General features: G+C 44.2%; 1 protein-coding gene across 1 annotated transcript in view; it reads left to right on the top strand.

Moving 5' to 3' along the window:
- LOC145340894 (ephrin type-A receptor 3-like) overlaps positions 1-20,345 on the top strand; it is a 343,738-nt gene that overhangs the window by 190,210 nt on the left and 133,183 nt on the right. Inside the window, exon 4 of the mRNA XM_080185441.1 lies at positions 139-294. Within this exon, the coding sequence (XP_080041567.1) occupies positions 139-294 (156 nt within the window). The remainder of the gene's footprint in view (positions 1-138; positions 295-20,345) is intronic.

Below are 20,345 nucleotides of genomic sequence, written 5' to 3'. Positions count from 1 at the left end.
TTCTGGGTTGGAGGAGACAGGATTTTCAACCCACCATTCTGGGTGGGGGGCATGGAGTTATGTTTCCTGTTAAGCTTGATACAGTGATGTCATTGAAGTACTACTGCTCTGACATTTTCTTCTGATTTGTGCTTCTAGCATGCCGACCTGGTTTCTACAAGGCCTCTTCCTTGGATGCATACTGCATGAAATGTCCACCTCATAGCTACTCATACCAAGAGGGCTCATCCCAATGTACTTGTGAGAAAAGCTACTTCAGAGCAGATACCGACCCCAGGGCTATGCCCTGCACAAGTAAGTCAACATGTAGCTTCTCAACCTTTTGGCTCAGTTTAAGCGTCAATCCAAGATTGGGTGCAATGCCCTATTTTGTCAGCTTGGATTTTATTTATCTTTCTTGGGTGGGCCATGAATTGTATTCAGTTGGAGTTTGAATTTGGTTTTTGAAGCAAGCAAGGAATAGATTTGGGTTTGCCAGTCTACTCTGAGCATTAGCTTTGCAACATTATAACAGGACGGCACAGTGGCTCGCACTGCCGCCTCACGGTGTCAGGGACCCAGGTTCAATTCCTGGCTTGGGTGACTGGCTGTGTGGAGTTCTCCCTGTGTCTGCATGTGTTTCCTCAGGGTGCTCTGGTTTCCTCCCACAGTCTGAAAAATGTGCTGGTTAGGTACATTGGTCATGCTAAATTCTCCCTCAGTGTACCCAAACAGGCACTAGAGTGTGGAGACTAGTGGATTTTCACAGTATTTTCAGTGCATTGTTAATGTAAGCCCCCGTGTGACACTAAATCAAATAAAATTAGTTAAACTTTAAACTTTAGGAATGGAGTAAAAAAATTTTGAAACGTTATTCGGCTTTTTGGCTAAGATGAAGTGTAGGATCAACTGTGAGATCAGTTGTATTGCCTATTCTTGTCAGCTTGGATCTAGTCTGCTTGTTTTGTGGGGACCATGAATTGGATTCAGTTTGAATTTGAATTTGTTTTTGGCGCTAGCAAGGAGATGGATTAAGGGTTTTCCTTGTCCATTGGTGCATGGCTTTGTAAATCTGTGAAAGGAATAAAAATTGAAAAACCATATGATATGGTGGTTTGTTGGCAAGTGTTCTCAAGAGTGCAAAATCCCATAGCTTTAGAATACTCTCGTAATCTGTTACACAAGTGAGGAAACAACTGGAACTCATTAGCAGTGAGCAGTCCAGCAGCATTTCTTGCACATTTATATCCATCAATCAACTCGGGCGTGGAAACTGTTTTGGAATAGACATCAATTATTAAATGAATTTTCTGCAAATTCCAGATACCAGCAATCCTCAGACTTACAACACAATTGGTTTCTGAAAACTGTGTCACAAGTTAAAACATCGTAAGTTGAAAAGTCGGAACTGATTTTTCATAAGTACAATGTTAAAATGGGTGTTCGGTTCGTGAACCCAGCTTCACGTCCAGTCCTTCAGTAGTTTTTTGTGCGTCTGCGCAGTGGCCTCAGGTGGCAGCAATCACCTGTCTGAAGCTATTTCTCAGCCAATAACTCACGATAGGAGATTAAACTGTACGGTTACACTTAGAGATGAGCCTTGCATGGTGCTGGCATATTTACCATGCTCTCATGCTCTCAGTCTAAGTGTCTGTCTAAATTAGGCAGACAAAACCAAGACAGATAGCACTGCCTCTCCTACTCCACTGCTCCCTGTCTATCTATCATCCTGTCCATCTCTGTCTCCCTATCTCTATAAGGCCACATTTTTACCAGAAAATTGGAGGACGGTTTCTCTGCCTCCAAAGGTTTGTTCGGGGTCAGTGATCCAAAAATTGTCATAAGATTGAAACTGTGTGCAAGTTTATTAATGTCATGGTACTATTTGTCGTAACTCAAACATTGTGAAGGTGAGGATGGCCTGTACTTTTATTTTCAGTCTGCTTAAGCTTTCAGTTTTGTTTGGCACAGAAGAATTAATAATTGCAAATCTGGGTTTGATGGAACCTTACATTTTGGTTGCACAGCAATGTATGTATTCATTGTGACAAAATAATATGCTTTGCTGATAGTGCTCACATGAAGTTCCACCAACAATCAGTGCAATGGAATACCCTTTGAGCTCTGCACTGTCTCTAATCTGTGATGAGAGAATATGTTTCAGTTGTATCTATAATGGGATAAATATATGGGCTAAATCTACTGGTTTCTGGACTGTTGGAGACTGGACGTACAACAGAAGATGTGCATCAGGATACTGCAGAAATACTGACACACAGTCATCCATGGGAATTACCCAGGAAGTTTAAACTTCCGTTGGCTGATTCACTGCTGCCCAGGATCTTGATGAATGTCTTCAACTCTGAGCTAGAATGGGATACTTGGGAGATATCTCTGTGGCCGATTTTGATAGCTACCCAAGAAATATTAGTTTAAAACCTGTTCTAATATGGGACCACACAACTGACAACTGAACTGCATACCCTCCCATCCCCCCTCACAATCACCTACCTTGACCACTTGACTACCCCTTCAAAGCCCGCCTTGACTATACCCCTAATTCTTTGGCCAACCTCCTGACCTGAGTGACCCCCCCCCCCCCACCCCCCACCCCCCCCACCCCGCAAAGCCCACCAACCTATTCACTCACTCATCAACTCACTTGTTCATCCTTTCGCCTATTCATTCATCTATTCTCACACCCATTCAGTAGCTCATTCACCTGGCCATTCACTGCGCTCACTCATTCACCAACACTCCAAAAAGCGATGGGGATTTTCAACACTTAGATGAATATGGCAGCTGATGTGGTGTAAAAGAGATGTGTCCTTTGCGCAGATCCTCTTAGTCGGTCTGTCCATTAGATTGCTGCACTGGGAGAGTTGGTCAGTATCCTGTATCAGGCAGAATCTCTACAGTACAGAAGTAAGCCATTTGGCCCATCAAGTCCGTATCAACCAAAATCCCATCCAGGCCCTATTCCCATAATCCCACACATTTACTTTGCTAATCCTCTTGACATCCCGATCAATTTAGCATGGCCAAACCACCTATCCTGTACACTTTTGGACTGTAGGAAACCAGAGTACCCAGAGGAAACCTATGCAGACATGGGGAGAACGTGCAGTCTCCACACAGACAGTGACCGAGGCCAGACTTGAACCTGGGTCCTTGGCGCTGTGAGACAACAGTGCTAACAACACAGTGACAACTGTGCCACCGTGCCACCCTGATATGTGGCCAAGAAAAATGTATCTAGGTTAATTTTCTGTCTGATCAGCGCTGAACACAGTAGTTCCAACATTGTCCACAAAGTTTGGTCCGTGCTCAAGATGTTGAGGGGGGGGGGGGCCCGGCTGTGTGGGAACAGCCGCGGGGGGGACATCATCAAAGTTTTCTAATTCTGATTATTATCCCACATATTGTGCTGGGTGTTGCATTCATGTGGATGTCAAGTAATGATAGAATTTTGGTGTAAAATATTTCACAGTTGGATAATCAGTGACATTTATTGTCCATGCCCACACTTGTGTTTCTAGTAGTTAATGAGCTATAATCAAGCAGAATCATCCTCAGTCAATAATTATTCTTGCTTGGACAAAATCCAGTTTTGTCATTTGTAATTTTTTGGTGCAGGAACAAGCAGAATTGGTTTGCTTTTAATTTAAAGACAGATGAACAAAATTTGTAAACCTTTGTACACATTGGGGTAAATTTTCCAGTTCAGCCTATTGAGGGAATTGTCACGAGTGGGACAGAAGACTTGACGGACCATTCAAAGGCCTGTCGACTTTGAGCGGGAATTTTCAGTCTCAGGGCAGATGCCCACAAAATCCCACTCTCTAATTTTCCAGTAAGTTTAAGAGCTTGAATTCTGGGTTATGTTGTGAAGTGCGTTTGAAATCTTGGATCAGATCATGAATAAATGATTGTGTCAGTTGGATGGCAGACAATGTGGGGGTGGGGGCGGGCGGGATCAGTTTCATCTAGGGTTAGATTGATTGGCCATGTTAAACTGACCCTAGTGTCCAGGGCATTAGCAGGGGGTAAATATGTGGGGTCACGGGAATAGGGCCTGGGTGGGCCAATGGCCTCCTTCTGCACTGAAGGGACTCTATGATCTTGGATAGGATTTTCCAGCTTTGAGGCGAGCGTGGCCAGAAAATCCATCCAATAAAGAAAACTTTGGGGGGCATTTTTCAAAATGTCCAAATTGCAGTTCGGACTGGTGTAAAAGCATTAGCACAGCCTGCCTGTGATACAAGGGAATTCCCAATGTTCAATGTCAAGAACATCATTTCCAAACAATTACATCTCATTACAAGGCCACTATACCTGAATCATTCCCCCGTAAGAATATCCATTTACACTGGAGTGAGGGCAGACTGGTGTGAAATACAACTGGTCTCCCAAGGCATGTATCTGGTAGGCAGACTTTCCAGAAGAGCTCAGGTGAGTTCATTGCTCAGGGAGAGAGGATCATGCCTGGGCACTCCACCCAGTACTGCCAGGCAGTGCCAGGGCTCTGTGCCTGGGCAGTGCCAGGAAAGTGCCCATGCAGTGGCAGGAGGAAGTGGCAGGATTGGGGGGGGGATTGCATGGGGAGCACGGTGGGGCGGGGGGGTGCATTGGCAGTGGGATTCCGTATGAACTACTGTGCATGGGGAAGCCCTTAAAAAGGGTGCCCCATCTTCAAAATGCTAAGTTGTTGGCATGATGAACTCTGTGGCATTGGTGCCAACAGCTTTGACGGCATTTGCCGATGTTTGTGAAAGTGCCTTCCTACATCTTTTTCCTTTGGAGTTTTTCCTCTTCCATGAAGATGCTGACTCTTGGTTGAAATACAATCCCACTAGTGCTGGCTAACAGCTGGTAGTTTACTCAGGCACCCATGTCTGATACTGACAGACTACTGAACTTGGAAGTAATCACAGCCAAATCCAACTCTATCCTCATCTGAAGCTCACATATGTCCACTTTCCAGGCTTAAAACAGTCGCCTCTACCACCTAGAAAGACAAGTCCAGCATGGGAAACACAATCAACCCCAAGTTATTATCCACATCATACTGACTGGACATACATCACCCAGGATGACCAACTGTCAATTATTTTATAGAATCGTCCTATATCTGAGTCCACTGCCCCGTGTCCTGGGCTGCATAGTTCCAGGTCACACAAATTAAATATTCATCTTCCATTTCATGTATAGTGCTCTACAACCACCCTCTTGACAGAAGCCAGAGTATGGTTGTAGAGAGTTGTTTTTCAAACTGGGGGCCTGTGACCAGCGGTGTGCCTCAGGGATCAGTGCTGGCTCCACTGTTATTTGTCATTTATATTAATGATTTGGATGAAAATATAGGAGACATGGTTAGTAAGTTTGCAGATGACACTAAGATTGGTGGCATAGTGGACAATAAAATTATCTCCAATTGCAACGGGATCTCGATCAATTGGGCCAGTGGGCTGACGAATGGTAAATGGAATTTAGTTTAGACAAATGCAAGGTGATGCATTTTGGTAAATTGAACCAGGGCAGGACTTACTCAGTTAATGGTACGGCGCTGCAAAGAGTTATAGAACAAAGAGATCTAGGGGTACATGTTCATAGCTCCTTGTAAGTGGAATCACAGATGGACAGAGTGGTGAAGAATGCATTCAGCATGCTTGGTTTCATTGGTCAGAACGTTGGATACAGGAGTTGGATGTCTCGTAGAAGTTGTACGAGATATTGGTTAGGCCATACTTGGAATACTGTGTGCAACTCTGGTCACTCTATTATAGAAAGGATATTATTAACCTAGAAAGAGTGCAGAAAAGATTTACTAGGATGCTACCGGGACTTGATGGATTGAGTTATAAGGAGAGGCTGGATAGACTGGGACTTTTTTCTCTGGAGCGTAGGAGGCTGAGGGCTGATCTTATAGATGTCTATAAAATAATGAGGGGCACAGATCAGCTAGATAGTCAATATCTTTTCCCAAAGGTAGGGGAGTCTAAAACTAGAGGGCATAGGTTTAAGGTGAGAGGGAGAGATACAGAAGTGTCCAGAGGGGCAATCTTTTCACACAAAGGGTGGTGACAAGCTGCCAGAAGTCGTTGTAGAGGTGGGTACAATTTTGTCTTTTAAAAAGCGTTTGGACAAGTTACATGGGTAAGGTGATTAGAAAGGGATATGGACTAAATGTGGGCAATTGGGATTAGCCTAGGGGTTTAAAAAAAAAGGGCGGCATGGACAATTTGGGCTGAAGGGCCTGTTTCCATGCTGTAAACCCCTATGACTCTATGTCCTGTAATCCGGACCTTAAAATGTCACGCATGTGCAGTATCCGCTCTCCATCCATTTGCATGCCCTCCCCAGCTCTGAAACATCCCCATTCCTCTCTCCCAACTCTGACACACCCCATTCTTCCCTCCCAACTCTGACACACCCCCATTCCCCCCAACTCTGCCACACCCCCATTCTGCACCCCCCAAATCTGACATGCCATTCCTTCCCCCCCCTACAACCCTCCACTCATGTCAACCCCTACAGCAGGTTGTCACCTTATTTTCTTCCCAAGAATTGGTCACCCTGACATTATCATTTCTTTGTTATCATAGTGTCACTATCGAGGAACTCTCTGCTTCAGTGCTGTGGGAGTACCTTCACCACATCGACAGTTCAAGGTGGAAGTTCACCACCATCTTTTCAAGGATAAGTAGGGATGGAGAATAAGTATTAGGCTTGATGGCAATGCCCAGATCCCCAAAATGAATTGCAGTTAGGATAGAGAATCCTAGATGACTCCTTCTTCTTTATTAACTTGGGTCTTTGAGAGCATAGAGGATTACTTAGTTGAGATCATGGGTACCTTGTTGTGGACCAGGAATTAAATATTCATCCGTTTTATATATCCACGCAGCACAGAGCCTTTATCAACTTAGCCATTAAAGAGGCAACATAGAATCATAAAATCCCAGTAGTGCAGAAGGAGGCTGACCCTCTGAAAAGCATCCCATTCAGGCCCACACCCAAGCCTGCATCCCGCAACCCAGCATATCCACCATAGCTAATCAACCTAACCTACAGACTAGGTGCAATTTAGCACAGCCAATCCACCTAACCTGTACTCTTTGGACTGTGGGAGGAAACTGGAGCACCTGAAGGAATCTATACAGGCAGAGGGCAGATGTGCAAACTCCACACGATAACCCGAAGCCAGAATTGAACTTGGGTCCCTGGCACTGTGAGGTCCTAATCAGTGCCACCATGCAGCCCTAATCAGTGAAAAATGTGCTGCTGCACTGTCTTTGTTTAACAGCAAAAAAGCAATTGGAATTTCTGAAAGTTGGCCATCATAGTTCTCTATGTAACTGTGGCAGAGGATCGTCAGACAAAATAGTGGATAGTTATTTAAGTGGCCCATGGGAGATCAGAAAAAGCTGTGCAGAAATTCTGTTCCAGTCCTTATATTTGAGTATCACACAAAGATATGAACAAATGTCCCTATGTCTAACTGAGCTGTTGCCGGGTGAGCGAAAGAGATACTTGCAGACCTAATTTGGAATGGTGCAGCACTGTGCCTTGATGTATTGTCACTCTTCAATCACAGAAAATTATATCCAGCCGTATTTTCCCTTCCATAGCGTAGCTGCTGGGAAAGCTCGAGAAGAACATCCTCTGTCAGCTGAGCTAAAGATAGTAGTTGCTTTGTGACTGCAGCATGGCTCAATCTAGCGAAGCCAAGTTGTATTCCCCATTAGGTGGTTGACATAGAGGCAGGTCAGTTTATAATCTCAAAGTAAAACCCAACATGATCCACCCTGGCAGTCAGAAAGAGAAAGAATCTGCTGAAAGCTAAATGAGATGTCATGTAGAAAGCTCTATTTAATTATACCATTAGCAAAAGGACTGCAAGCTGCTGATAAATGGAAATTCATACATTTAACTTAATCGCGTAGTGACTGTACAATGGAATTTCTAATACCTCGTTCATTCAGAGTGCTTTATATTCATGGGGGAAGGCAGATTTTAAATGTCTCAGCAGAGTGCAGAAAAACTGCATGATCTGGTATTGTTTTTTCATTTAAAACATAAACTAAAATTCACATCCTCAAATGAGTTGCAAATCCATCTTCTGTCGAGCACAGACATTCTGACTCCTGCTTAATAAGGTATTTTGTGTTGATTAGGTGTGTTTATCAGGACGTCTAAATGATTCACTTTCCCTTCAAAGAATCATCTCAGGATAAATTGGCCTATAAAGAGAGGTGCGAAAGAGGTCAAACAAGATGTGCCAAACAAGAGGTGTTGTGTTTTTATGACATTGATTTTATCATTATGCCAGTGGAATTGCCCAATGCATGTTTAGAGGCTGATTTTTTTTTTTAATTTCTTTTATGGGATGTGGGCATCAGCATTTGCTGCTCCTCTCCAATTGGCCTTGAACTGAATGATTTGCTTGCCCACTCCAGAGGGCAGTCAGAAGTCGAACATGAAGGAGCAGTAAGGCACGTAATAGAAGAGAGCAAAGAAGAAAGTACTGGAAATACTCAGCAGGCTAGGCAGCATCTACGGAGAGAGAAGCAAAGTTAATGGTTCAGGTCGATGACCTTTCACAAAAACTGGAAAATATTGGAGATGTTAACAGGTTTTGAACAAACACAGAGCCAAGAAAAAGCTATGGGAGGATGTGGGGGCCTGAGGGAAGGGGAGGGGTGGTGATGAGGGAGGAAGGGATGAAGATAAGAGGTCAGATCAGCAAACTCAAGGCATATTTGGAATAAACTTTGGATTTTATTGGCCACTTTGATGTTATTGGCTCAGTACCACAAAGCAGTTCTATAGAAGTGATCTATAAATTGCAGAATAGAAGCCTACAATGCACAGGTCGACCGTTCGGCCCCGCAGGTTCATTCTGGCACTTGCACTCCACTCAAGGCGTTTTCCACCATTCTTCATTCCAACCTATCACAAAGGTTTTTTTTGCACTCACCTCCCCCAGCACCTTTCCCTGCCTGTGTACTTATATCTCCAAGTTCTTCCAGTTATTAGCCTAACTTGCAGGGTAGTTTTAACTAAATAAATGGGCATTTGTGGGTTCATTGTGGGGGTTAAAGTCTCAAAAACAGACTCCAGATCCCAACATAAATCCTTCCAGCTTTAACTGTGGCAAGAAATTTGGCAAACAGTCAACTCAATACAAGAGGGCTGCCAAGTCTTATTGGAGTTCAGCTTTTCAACTTGAACTCCTGCTGGCGAGGTTTGCAGAACCTTGGGCTGAGTTGCATCTCGGCAAGGACCTGGCAGATCCTGGAAGTTCCTGCCTGAAGAACATTTACAATTGGGCACCTGATCCTACACTGCTCCCCCCCGCCCCCACCGCCCCCCCCCCCCCCCCACCCCCAACGAGGATTCCAAGGATTCCAGGTCCCACAGTTTCCCATCTCAAAGTGAAATTCTACAGTATGTAGGGCAATCCCAATTTTTGTATTTTCTGTGACTTAAACACATAGGATGGCACAGTGATTAGCATTGCTGCCTCACAGTGCTAGGGACCCACGTTTGATTCTGATCTCGAATGACTGTCTATGTGGAGTTTGCACATTCGCACTGTGTCTGCGTGGGTTTCCTCAGATGCTCCAGTTTCCTCTCACACGCCAAAGATGTGCAGGTTAGGTGTACTTGATATGCTAAATTGACCCTTGGTGTCAGGGGGATTATCAAGGTAAATACATGGTTTTTCAGGGTAAATACATGTGGTTATGGGGATAGGGCTTGGGTGAGATTCTTGTCGGTGCTGGCTGGATGGGCCAAATGGCCTTCTCCTGCAGTGTAGGGATCCTATGAACACCCCATGCCCCCTCCCCCTGCCCTCCCCACTGCAGTCTCTACATCAGTGTGTCAGGTAAGCATACATGTAACTCATTAAGACTACTCTCTCCACAGACTCTCTCACCCACAGAGTACTTCCAGCATATACTGTTTTTATTTCAGATTTCCAGCATCTGCAGTATGTTATGTTTGTAGGGATGTTTGATTGTTATTCTTTAAGGCTGACCAACCTGAACATTTAAAGAGCTGCTCGGTCTTACGTAAAAGGATTGACAACCTTTTTTGACAAGTCACTGAAAATAAACATGTTTTAATAAGCATGCACCCAGAGGAAACACACACAGACACGGGGAGAACGTGCAAACTCCACACAGACAGTCAGCCAACGCCAGAATCAAATCCCGGTCCCTGGTGCCGTGAGGCAGCCGTATTAACCACTGTGTCACCGTGCTGCCTATAAGATCTCCCTGTCTGTGGGAGTTTGCGCATTCTCCCTGTGGTTGTGTGGGTTTCCTCCGGGCGCTCCGGTTTCCTCCCACACCCCAAAGATGTGCTCTTAGGCTGATTGGTTTTACCAAATTGACACTATTCTCCCCTGAATCTGGCTAAGTTAGGGGTTCCATTCGTAGACACGCAGGGTAGAATAGGTGTAGGGTGATGCGGCGGCGCGGGCTCGTTGGGCCGAAGGGCCTGTTTCCCGTGCTGGGTTGTCCTTTGTTCTTTGTTCTTTGTAGATCAGCAAACTCGTCACAGAGCTGGAATAAATTCAGAGATCTTCTTAGTCTGTGTGAAACAGTCTAACAATTTTATTCACTGGGCTGTGGGAAGGAGTTCTATTGTAAAGGATCTTTATCCCCTCCCAAATTACATTGAGTCTGCAGCACAGATGTGGTCAATGCTTGCGTTTACATGCTCTTCACACTTGTCTTTATGTAACCCGATCCGCATAATCTTTTAATTACAGTCCAGTGTGGAAATCAATATCTCTTGAAAAGCTGACCTCTAGAAGTACATTTGGATTTTCATTGTAAAGAGTGTTCCTGTGTCTGTTTTGGAGCTTCTATATTGCAGAGACAGCACTGCTCACACCCCATAGGGTTGATGTTGCTGAAGCCCACTGTTCCTCTACTTTCAGAACTGTGGATGCATATCTTTGTGCAAGCGCAGAATAGACGTAAAAGCACATCTGAACCGAACAGGGGTGGTGAAGTTTTCACCTTCATGTTACAGGCAGAAATTTGGTCAAACTCCTACATTCTGCAGACTTGGGGAGAGGTGTCACCCCCCCCCACCCCCCTCATTAATATTGATGATTGTGTGCAAGGGGAATAGGATGTCAATCCAGCTCAAACACATCCACAATGAATTGGCAACAGGACCTAAAAGAAGATTTAATTGCAACCACAGGCAGTCAGATAATGGCAGCAGAGATGTGAGCAGAGTCTAGAAAATGGAATCCAATTTAAATCTTTCCAGAGAAAATTATATGCTTGCTTTTCCCTTTAGTGTAATTGGCGAATTTCAAGAGATCTCCCTGACCCCTGTACACTCTGAATACTCCAAGGATAGAGCTTGAAAGCAAATGCGAATTAGAAAAATGAGCAGGCATTTAGATTCATATGGTATAAATGTTGACGAATGACAATTGTGGCACACATTCAGGCATCTGATATTTTGCAATGTGGTGTAAAAATGTTGTGAAATGGTGTCTTATCAAGCATATATGTTCACCACAATGAATGATTTTTAGTGTGAGACATTTGACTTTCAGTCAGTGCAATCCGAGTTCACCCCTCTGAACTTCAGGATTTCAGAACATGAGATCCAAGTTAAGACTTAAAGAAACCTCTCTCATAGATTACAAAAGCAGGGAAGTCATGTTGGAGTTGTATCGAATTTGAGTGAGGCCACAACTAAAGTACTGTGTGCCATTCTGGTCGCCACATTATAGGAAGGAAGTGATTGCACTGGAGGGAGTGCAGAGGAGATTTATCAGCATGCTGCCTGGGATGGAACACTTATGAAGAGAGGTTGGGCAGGCTTGGGTTGTTTTCACTGAGGGGCAACTTGATTGAGTGTATAAGATTACAGGGGCATGGACAGGGTGGATAGGGAGCAGCTGTTCCCCTTATTTAAAGGGCCAGTTATAAAGGAACAGAGGCACAAGATGAGGGGCAGAAGGTTTAGGGAGGGTGTGAGGAAATTTTTTTACCCAGAGAGCGGTGAGGTATGGAATGTGCTGCCTGGGAGGTTGGTAGAGTCGAGTTCCATCGCATCCTTTAAAAATTACCTGAATGAGCCCTTCGCATATCATAACATTGAAGGCTTTGAGCCAAATACTAGTAAATGGAATTAGCTGGAAGAAGTTTGTCATGTGTCACTACTATCTTGATGGGTCGAAGGGCATCTCCTGCACTGTATGATTCTATGACTCTTTGATTTAATTGGAGGAGCAACTAGTGGATTGATTTTCATAACTAGTGACAGCGGGCAGAATAATCAAGGTATCCGCTTGCTGTCACCAAAGAGAGACATCAACCATTGTGATGGGTGGGCCTGATTTTGACCTGTCAGGTGAACAGTGCAGTCATTCGCAGCTCTAGTTGGCACCTTGCCAATGGGATTTATGCCAGAAAACCTACCAGCTGCTCTGCAGAGTTGATCTGTCCATTTCAGCTAACACAGCAGGAAGAAGCGTTCCTTGGAAAAGGGTTACAACCACACACCTAGCTCTCAACAATCCTTAAAACTACCCATCTGCAGTTGCTGAGAGCTGACTTCCAGTGCCTTGTATTGCTGTGAAGATATACTATATATTAAAAAATGATTTTTGCATTTATTGACTGGAAACCCCAAAATGAACTTTTTAAAAATACTCAATTCATATTCTGGTGTCTCGGGATCACAGTCAAAGCTGCACATGCTTCACTCTATCCAAAATAATTGGAACTGAAATTGGGACAGCAAATGCCAGAAAATCCCAGCAGGTCTGGCAGCACCTGTGCAGAGTGAGACACAATTAACGTTTCAAGTCTGTATGACTCTCTTTCTGAGTTATTAACTTTGATTCTCTCTCCATAGATGCTGCCAGATCTGCTGAGCTTTCCCAGCATCTAATATTCTGCTAGCAAAAATTGAAATATGAATGTAGAGACATCTTAGTTCATACAGAACACAGCCCCTTAACATTTGTGGGGAAATCCAAAACCTATAAAGCAAGGCTAGTTTGATGGAAGCATTGAGCCATAGAACCCCTACAGTGCAGAAGGAGGCCATTCAGCCCATCAAGTCTTACACTGACTCTCTGAAACAGCATCTTGCCCAGGCCCAACCCCAACCCCACTCTACCCCCTGTAACTCCGCATATTTGCCATGCAGTCCATCTAACCTGCATATCTTTGAACATCTCTTACACACTGCGTTGGTTTTCTAGCTGCGCTCACCCCCAACCTGGAAAATGCTGTTAAAGTCAACGGGCCTTTCCGTAGTCCGCCCCTCGCCCGCTCCGATTCCTGGGGCAGTCGGGTTGGTATATTTCGCCCCACTGTATTTCTATCTTTATAACAGTGATTCTTATGTCACATCTACCTGATTAAAAGCCGTTCACAGCAAAAAGTAGCAAAAGAAATAATGCATGTAAACTTTTTCTATGCTTGACCCTGCAATTGATATTTCTAGCTGTTGGCTTGTTGATCCCAAGGTACGGTAATGTAAAAAAATCAATTGGAGTAAATTCAAAACTAATTTTTTTGATATAGAGCATGGTATCAGAACACCTCCGCACTATGTGGAATGAAATATTACACTGTTAGCATTTCATTACAAGCTTTCATTTAAAATAAGGTATACACATTCACACTTAAGCACTCACAAATGCATCAAACATCCTCTTCAGAATTTTCCCGTCCTACCTGCCATGGGAATTGTAGCGGGCGGGACAGGACCAAGCAAAGATTGGGTTGTTGCCAGTTGTTAACGCAGGTCTGTGCAACCCAGTAACTGGACCAATACTTCATTGGCTTCTCTGCATGGACTGCGCATTTGGCTGACTTATCTCTGAAGAAAATGCCAGTTGGCATTTGCCACCAGTAAGAGCACTGCCTTGGGAAGTATCACAGTGAGCCTCTCAAAGTACCCATCAAAAGCTAGCAGGCTGCACCATTTACAGCACTGGCACCTAGTTGTCAGTGGGAGCTCCGTACATAACAGTCTCTACTCATTCATATCAGGCCAACTCAGTGATTTAAGAACAGCTAAAATCTATAGGAAAGGGAAATGTAATTTAGAAAACTATCAAAACTGAGATCAATTTCATTGGAAAACTTACATTTTTCCCATATTCAAGTCAGTCATGAAAAAGCAAACACTATTTGAATATCATCATAGAATCATATTGAATCCCTATGGTGTAGAAGAGCCATTTGGTACATCGAGTCTGAACCGACCCTCCAAAAGAGCACCCTATCTAGGCCCAATCCCCACAACCCCTCGCATGGCCAGTCCATCTAACCTGCACACAGTAATTTTGTTTTGGGCTTGATGTAAGCCTACTTGTGACACTGATAAATAAACTTTAAAACTTTGAAGTGTGGGAGAAACTGGAGCACCTGGAGGAAACCCACGCAGACGCGGGAAGCATGTGCATACTCTTCACAGATAGCTACCCGTGGCTGGAATCAAACACTAGCACTGTGAGGCAGCAGTGATTGCCACTGTGCCACCCATTGTGAATACATTCACAAATTTCTGTAATTTTGCTTCAATTATTTAGTGTTAAAAGAGAACTGTTTACTGTTGAAATATTAATTTGTGGCATGCAGTTGTGATAAAATAGCCGCTTGTTAGCGAGTCTTTCATAAACTGGGTGCTTTTTCTCTTTAAAGGAAGCATGCATTCTTCAGCAATGTTTGTGAATTGTAGCGCACCATCACTACTGTTGACTGATGGGGAAATTAATCAGCGAAGTAAAGGCATGTATAACTGTAAGGAATGGATTAATCAAAGTGAGCATCATAATCATCACTTAATGAGCTGAGGAAATCACAGTTCCTAAAGTGTGCTTTATTCTTCTTGCTGTTTTTTTTGCCTACAATAAACCTGCGATAGTGATTGGAGAAAGAGGGAAGGAAAATAGAACAGGAGACGGTAGGGTGGGATTTTACAGGCCTGCCCACTGCCGGGATCATCCATTCCAGCCAAAAGTCAATGCTTACCGAATTTCCCGCAGCGGATCGCACAATGATGGGGTTGGACAGTCCCAGCCACGTGTGTTTTTAAAATATCTGCCTCTAATATTTGACCTAACTTCACAAAAGTACTCCAGCCTTTGGGAAGAAATTTACATTTTTTTTATCCTTTAAGAAAAGCAGGTTCAATATGGCTTTTTTTATTAATTCTTTTACACCAATGTTAAACTGCCACTTGTCTTCTGTGTGTGTATGTTCAAATAGTTAACTTTCAACTCCTCTTGTGATTTTTTAAAATCCCATTAGGGTTATCGACGCTCAGTCAGTGAGCATGTTTAAGATGAAGAACATAGTTTTTTTGGGTGCTAAGGGAATCAATGGACATGAGCACAAGGCAAGGCAGTGGAATTGAAGTAAAAGGTTAACCATGTGGTCTTATTGAAATGTGGAGCAGCCTCCAGGGTCTGACTGGCCTGCTCCTGATCATATTTCTTCTCGCGAACAGTGCTGAAGAGATTGTAGAGCTGCAAAACCAGCAACAAAAACAGAACATGAAGGAAATGAGAAACATGAATCCCCTAAACCCTGAGGATGTATACCCAGAGTGTTGAAAGAGACTACAGAGATAATGGATGGGTTGTTGGTTATCTTCCAAATTTGTATAGGTTGTGGGACGACTCCTAGAATCCCTACGGTACAGAAGGGGACCATTCAACCCATCAAGTTTGCACCGACCGCAATCCCACCCAAGCCCTATCCTCAAAATACCACATATTTACCCTACTAATCTCCTTGACACTAAGGGACAATTTAGCATAGCCAATCAAGCTAACCTGCACATCTTTGAACTGTGGGAGGAAATCGGTGGAAACTCACGCAGAATGGGGAGAACGTACAAACTCCACACAGACAGTGACCTGAGGTCGGAATTGAACCCTGATCCCTAGCACTGTGAGGCAGCAGCGCTAACTGCTCTGACACTGTGCTGCCCACCGATTCCTGCAGATTAGAAGATGGCAAATGTGATCCCACCATATAACAAAGGAAGAAGAGAAAGGGTTTTTTTTTGGAACCTGGTTATAAATTGTGGAACACTTCCTATAGTCCCTACAATGCAGAAGGAGGCCATTCAGCCCATCGAGTCTGCACCGACTACAATACCATCCAGACCCTATCTTCATAACATCACATATATTTACTCTACTAACCGCCTTGATACTAAGGGATGATCTCAGAGTAAGTGGTAGGCCATTTAGGATTGAGAAGAGGAGGAATTTCTTCACCAAGAGAAGGTTGAATCTTTGGAATTTTCTACCACAGTGGACTATGGAGACTCAGTCATTGGGTATATTCAAGACATAGATTTCTAGATATTAAAGGTATCAAAGGACATGGGGATAGTGCAGGAAAATGAGATCGAAGTAGAAGATCAGCCACAATCTAGTTGAATGCTCGAGGGATTGAAAGGCCCACTCCTGTTCCAATGTCCAATATTTCCAATGTCTCATGTTCTATTAAGGAACCGAAGCCCACAATGTAAATCAGTCATTGTCTTTTCAGATATTAACTGACTTGCTGCGTATTTCTGACAATCTTTGTTACAATAACGAGAGTGATTCTTTCAGACGGCCAGTGAGGATCCCGATGTCCCAGTGAATGGGATGTCGGCCAAAATTTAGGATTCCCAATGGGAGAGATGGCTGTCCGAATTCATCTGGCCCTGATCGGGTTCTGGCCCAAAGTGGGCAGTAACCCAAAATTATGCAAACTCACTAATTTGAATGTCACTAGCAAGTTTAACAGGCCATTTACCAGCATCCCACCTTTTACTAATGCTAGCAGAAACAGCACCAGGTGGGCTTCACATGTGCTCTCTACAAGCGGGATATGATTAGCTGGACCGCCAGGGTCCAGGGCAGCAATGCCAACCTCTCAGAGAAGCGGGGCATCCTTTCCCATCCACCACATCACGCAGGGTGACCCAACCTAAACCCCTCTAGCGCCCCCCCCACCGAGACCTCTCGCCCAGCCCCTTCCTCCTTAGAAACCCCCACCCAGCCCCCTTACACCTTCTGACCCACCACTCAGCCACCCTTCAGGCCAAGGGCCTTGGCAGTATCAACAGTGCGCTGTCCCCTGGTGCTGACACCCTCACCTGGTGCCTTGGGCTCCAAACTCAAGGAGGTTGGTCCAGTAGCCATTTTCTCTTGGCTGCAGCCAAGCTGTCAATCAGGGTTAGACTCTATCAACATTGTGGTCACGATCAGTGGGGTACTTGAAGTGCATTAAGTTATGAAGGAAAATGGAAACAAACACAAGTGGTTGGAGGATGATAGAAATTCATCAAGCTGTAAATGGAAGACTTTTTTGAGGTACTGTACATCAAATTTGATGAAGGTTCCATTGGAATGGAGAGGGTTTCAAAGAATTCAATTTGATAGGAAACCTCAGCAACTTCAGATCAAAGCTGTGTGCACACAATAGGGCTGAGTATACAGCTGTGTAGAACCCCCCCCACTCAATTCCTGAGGTGAAATTGACACTTCCTCTCTGTCAGAGGACTTCAAAGGGTTCTGCTCTCACCTGCAGCTTCTGACAAGGAGAAAGGGAAATTTCTGCTGCAGAATGGCGCAAGGCAATGATTTAAAAGCCTGCAAGGTGAGCGAAGAGCATGGAGGATAAAGTGACCTGGCCACTTCAGAATTCTCACAGCCAACAGGCAGGAAAGCAAATGTTGGTCACAGAGCTGCCTGAAATCACCATGATGTGGAGATGCCGGTGTTGAACTGGGGTAAACACTGTAGGAAGTCTCACAACACCGGTTAAAGTCCAACAGGTTTATTTGGTAACAAAAGCCACTAGCTTTCAGAGAGCTGCCCCTACGTCAGGGGAGTGTGGCAGCACTCCGAAAGCTAGTGGCTTTTGCTACCAAATAAACTTGTTGGACTTTAACCTGGTGTTGTGAGACTCTTACTGAAATCACCATGCCAGGGTTGATCTACTTGTATGCCAGGGTGAACCATGACACTTCACCCTGGGGTAGAGTGATGAGGTCAATCCCAGAACCCCTCAGGAAGCCTTCCTGTGCAGCCTGACAGCAGCAGAGGGGCAAATACCCTCTGGACTTACCTCCTTGGGTCCCCTTAGGCCCAAGACACCAGGCCGATGTGTCGGTGCCAGGGGACAGTGCACCATGGACACTGCCAAAGTGTGTGGCCTGAAAAGGGGTCTGAGGGGGAATGGGGTTTAGGGAGAAGCAGACACTGTGTAGGGGGGTATGGGTTGGGTAACCCTCGTGTGGTGTGGGGGGAGTGTTATCTGTTATTTGTGGGTGGTGGGCAGGATGCCCTTCATTGGTGAGGAGTTTGGGGGGGCATCATTTCACTATTTGTGGGGAGGGGGGTCCGTTTCTGAGTGTGGAAATCGGGGAGCCATTTAAAAATGATTGCCTGTTCTCGGAACAGCGGGGCTGGCCAGCGGCTTGCTCAAAATGAGAATATAAGCATCTTTCAGGAGGGTGAATCCCATCTGACAGATACTGCCAGTGCCAATAGCAAACGCTCCCTTTTTCCCGCCAATGTGGGCACTTAGTCCCAAAATGGGAGAATGAGGTCCAATATCTTAAAAATTAACATGGTTCCATCTCTTTTCAGACATTTTAAATCCTTTGTTACCTGTGGCCCATATTGTATTGTGATCATCACCATTTTGGAGTTAAGTCTTTGTTCTTGGTAATTAGCTACAGTTGGCTGATGTAAATACAGTTCAATAATGTAGTCTTTCTGCAGAAAGCTATGTACCATGGGAGGGCGCTTTGCCTTTTACATGTCCCTTACTACAATTAGTGTGTTGAACATGTTATTTAAAAAAAGGAAAGTCTTTACAACTGCAGCTTAATACTACCCTTAGGCAGGGCCAGCAGTTTGGAAGTAGACTTGTTTCTATGTAAGTATACCATTTCTATCAGTGTGAGGAGATAGAGTGGAACACAGGGCAGAGGAGGATACCTGTGGGCTTTGAGTTGGCATGTGGGCTTTCCAAGCATGTGGAACATATTTGGCATTTTAAAGTTCAGTTTTGTGAGTAGATTTGTATGTCATTACCAATGTCACATACTCCATTGGGGTAGGATTTTAAGGCCTTAGTCGAGCATTACCGGAAATTCCAGCTCAAGGTCAAAGGACATTCCCATTGTCCACCCCTCACTCGTTTAGATTCTGTGACGGGCGGGGCAGTAGAATTCCGGCGCATGAGTCTGGTAGATTAAGCCAGAGACAACATTTAAGGTTATTTATGAATGAAAAGGACATTGGGGCCATTTCCTTGTGCTGCCAAATGCATAGAGTAGATGGAGATAAACTGTTTCCATTGATGGAAGGGAAAAGAAAGACATCAATTTAAAGCAGTGGGCGAAAGAATAGCAGCATGAGTTGAAAACCTTTTTTAGGCAGCGAGTGATTGGGATCTGGAATGTGGTCCCTGGGAGTGTGGTGGAGGCAGATTCAATCGTGGCTTTTAAGTGAGAATTAGATAAGCACCTGAGGAGAAATAAATTATAAAGTTACAATACAATGCTAGTCCCAGTGGGAGGGCAGCATTAGTTGCAAATCATCAAGTCCATAATCCTCCAAGTACTTTAATTACTTCGTGGAATGTCTCCCAAGAGATTTATCTGAAGCTGCAAGCTGATCTCCTTGCCACATGTAGCCTGATGAGAGGGCAAACCCAATAGTCTTTGCGATCACATTGCTGTGTTCCCAAGCCAGTGAGTCTTTATCTTCACTCTAAGCCAGAAATCCTCTGTTGTGCAGCTGCCTGTTCTGTGAAAATACATGGACACCCCAGAGTTTGCAGCAAATATCTAATGAACTTTATTGGCTGCATTTCTGGAGGGATCTAGATTTCTCATTGCAATCACTAGAGCTTTGGTCGCAATCTTTTAACTTTGGTGTTTCTGGTGATACTAATGAAGTTCTCTAAAAGAATACAGTATCTGTATCTCTGCAATAAGTGCTTCTCTGGTCTGTGTTCATCCCAAATGATTGGAGGCTCACAGCAGACTCAACTGATAATTCAGAGAATATTCCAGGCACTTTTATGTTTGACATGTTTTCTGTATCTTTTGGAAATAAAACAAGGACAGATCACTGTTTCTATTGGCTAGGGTTAAAAGATTGAATAAAGAAACAACTGATCTTCTCACTACTTGTATTACATCTGGACTGCTCTTTGTGCCAAAGTCAAGGGTATTCTATTCCAGTTAGATGGTGGTTCTAGAGTATTCATGTTTTCCATATCTGACAAATGTTTACAGTCACTGTTCCTGATAATGGAAACATCTGCTTTTTCAAACGCCACAAA

Source organism: Carcharhinus amblyrhynchos, chromosome 3 (genome assembly GCF_965287045.1).
Source record: "Carcharhinus amblyrhynchos chromosome 3, sCarAmb.v2.hapA, whole genome shotgun sequence".
Classification (NCBI taxonomy): Eukaryota; Metazoa; Chordata; class Chondrichthyes; order Carcharhiniformes; family Carcharhinidae; genus Carcharhinus; species Carcharhinus amblyrhynchos.
This window is presented reverse-complemented; position numbering and strand designations above follow the sequence as displayed.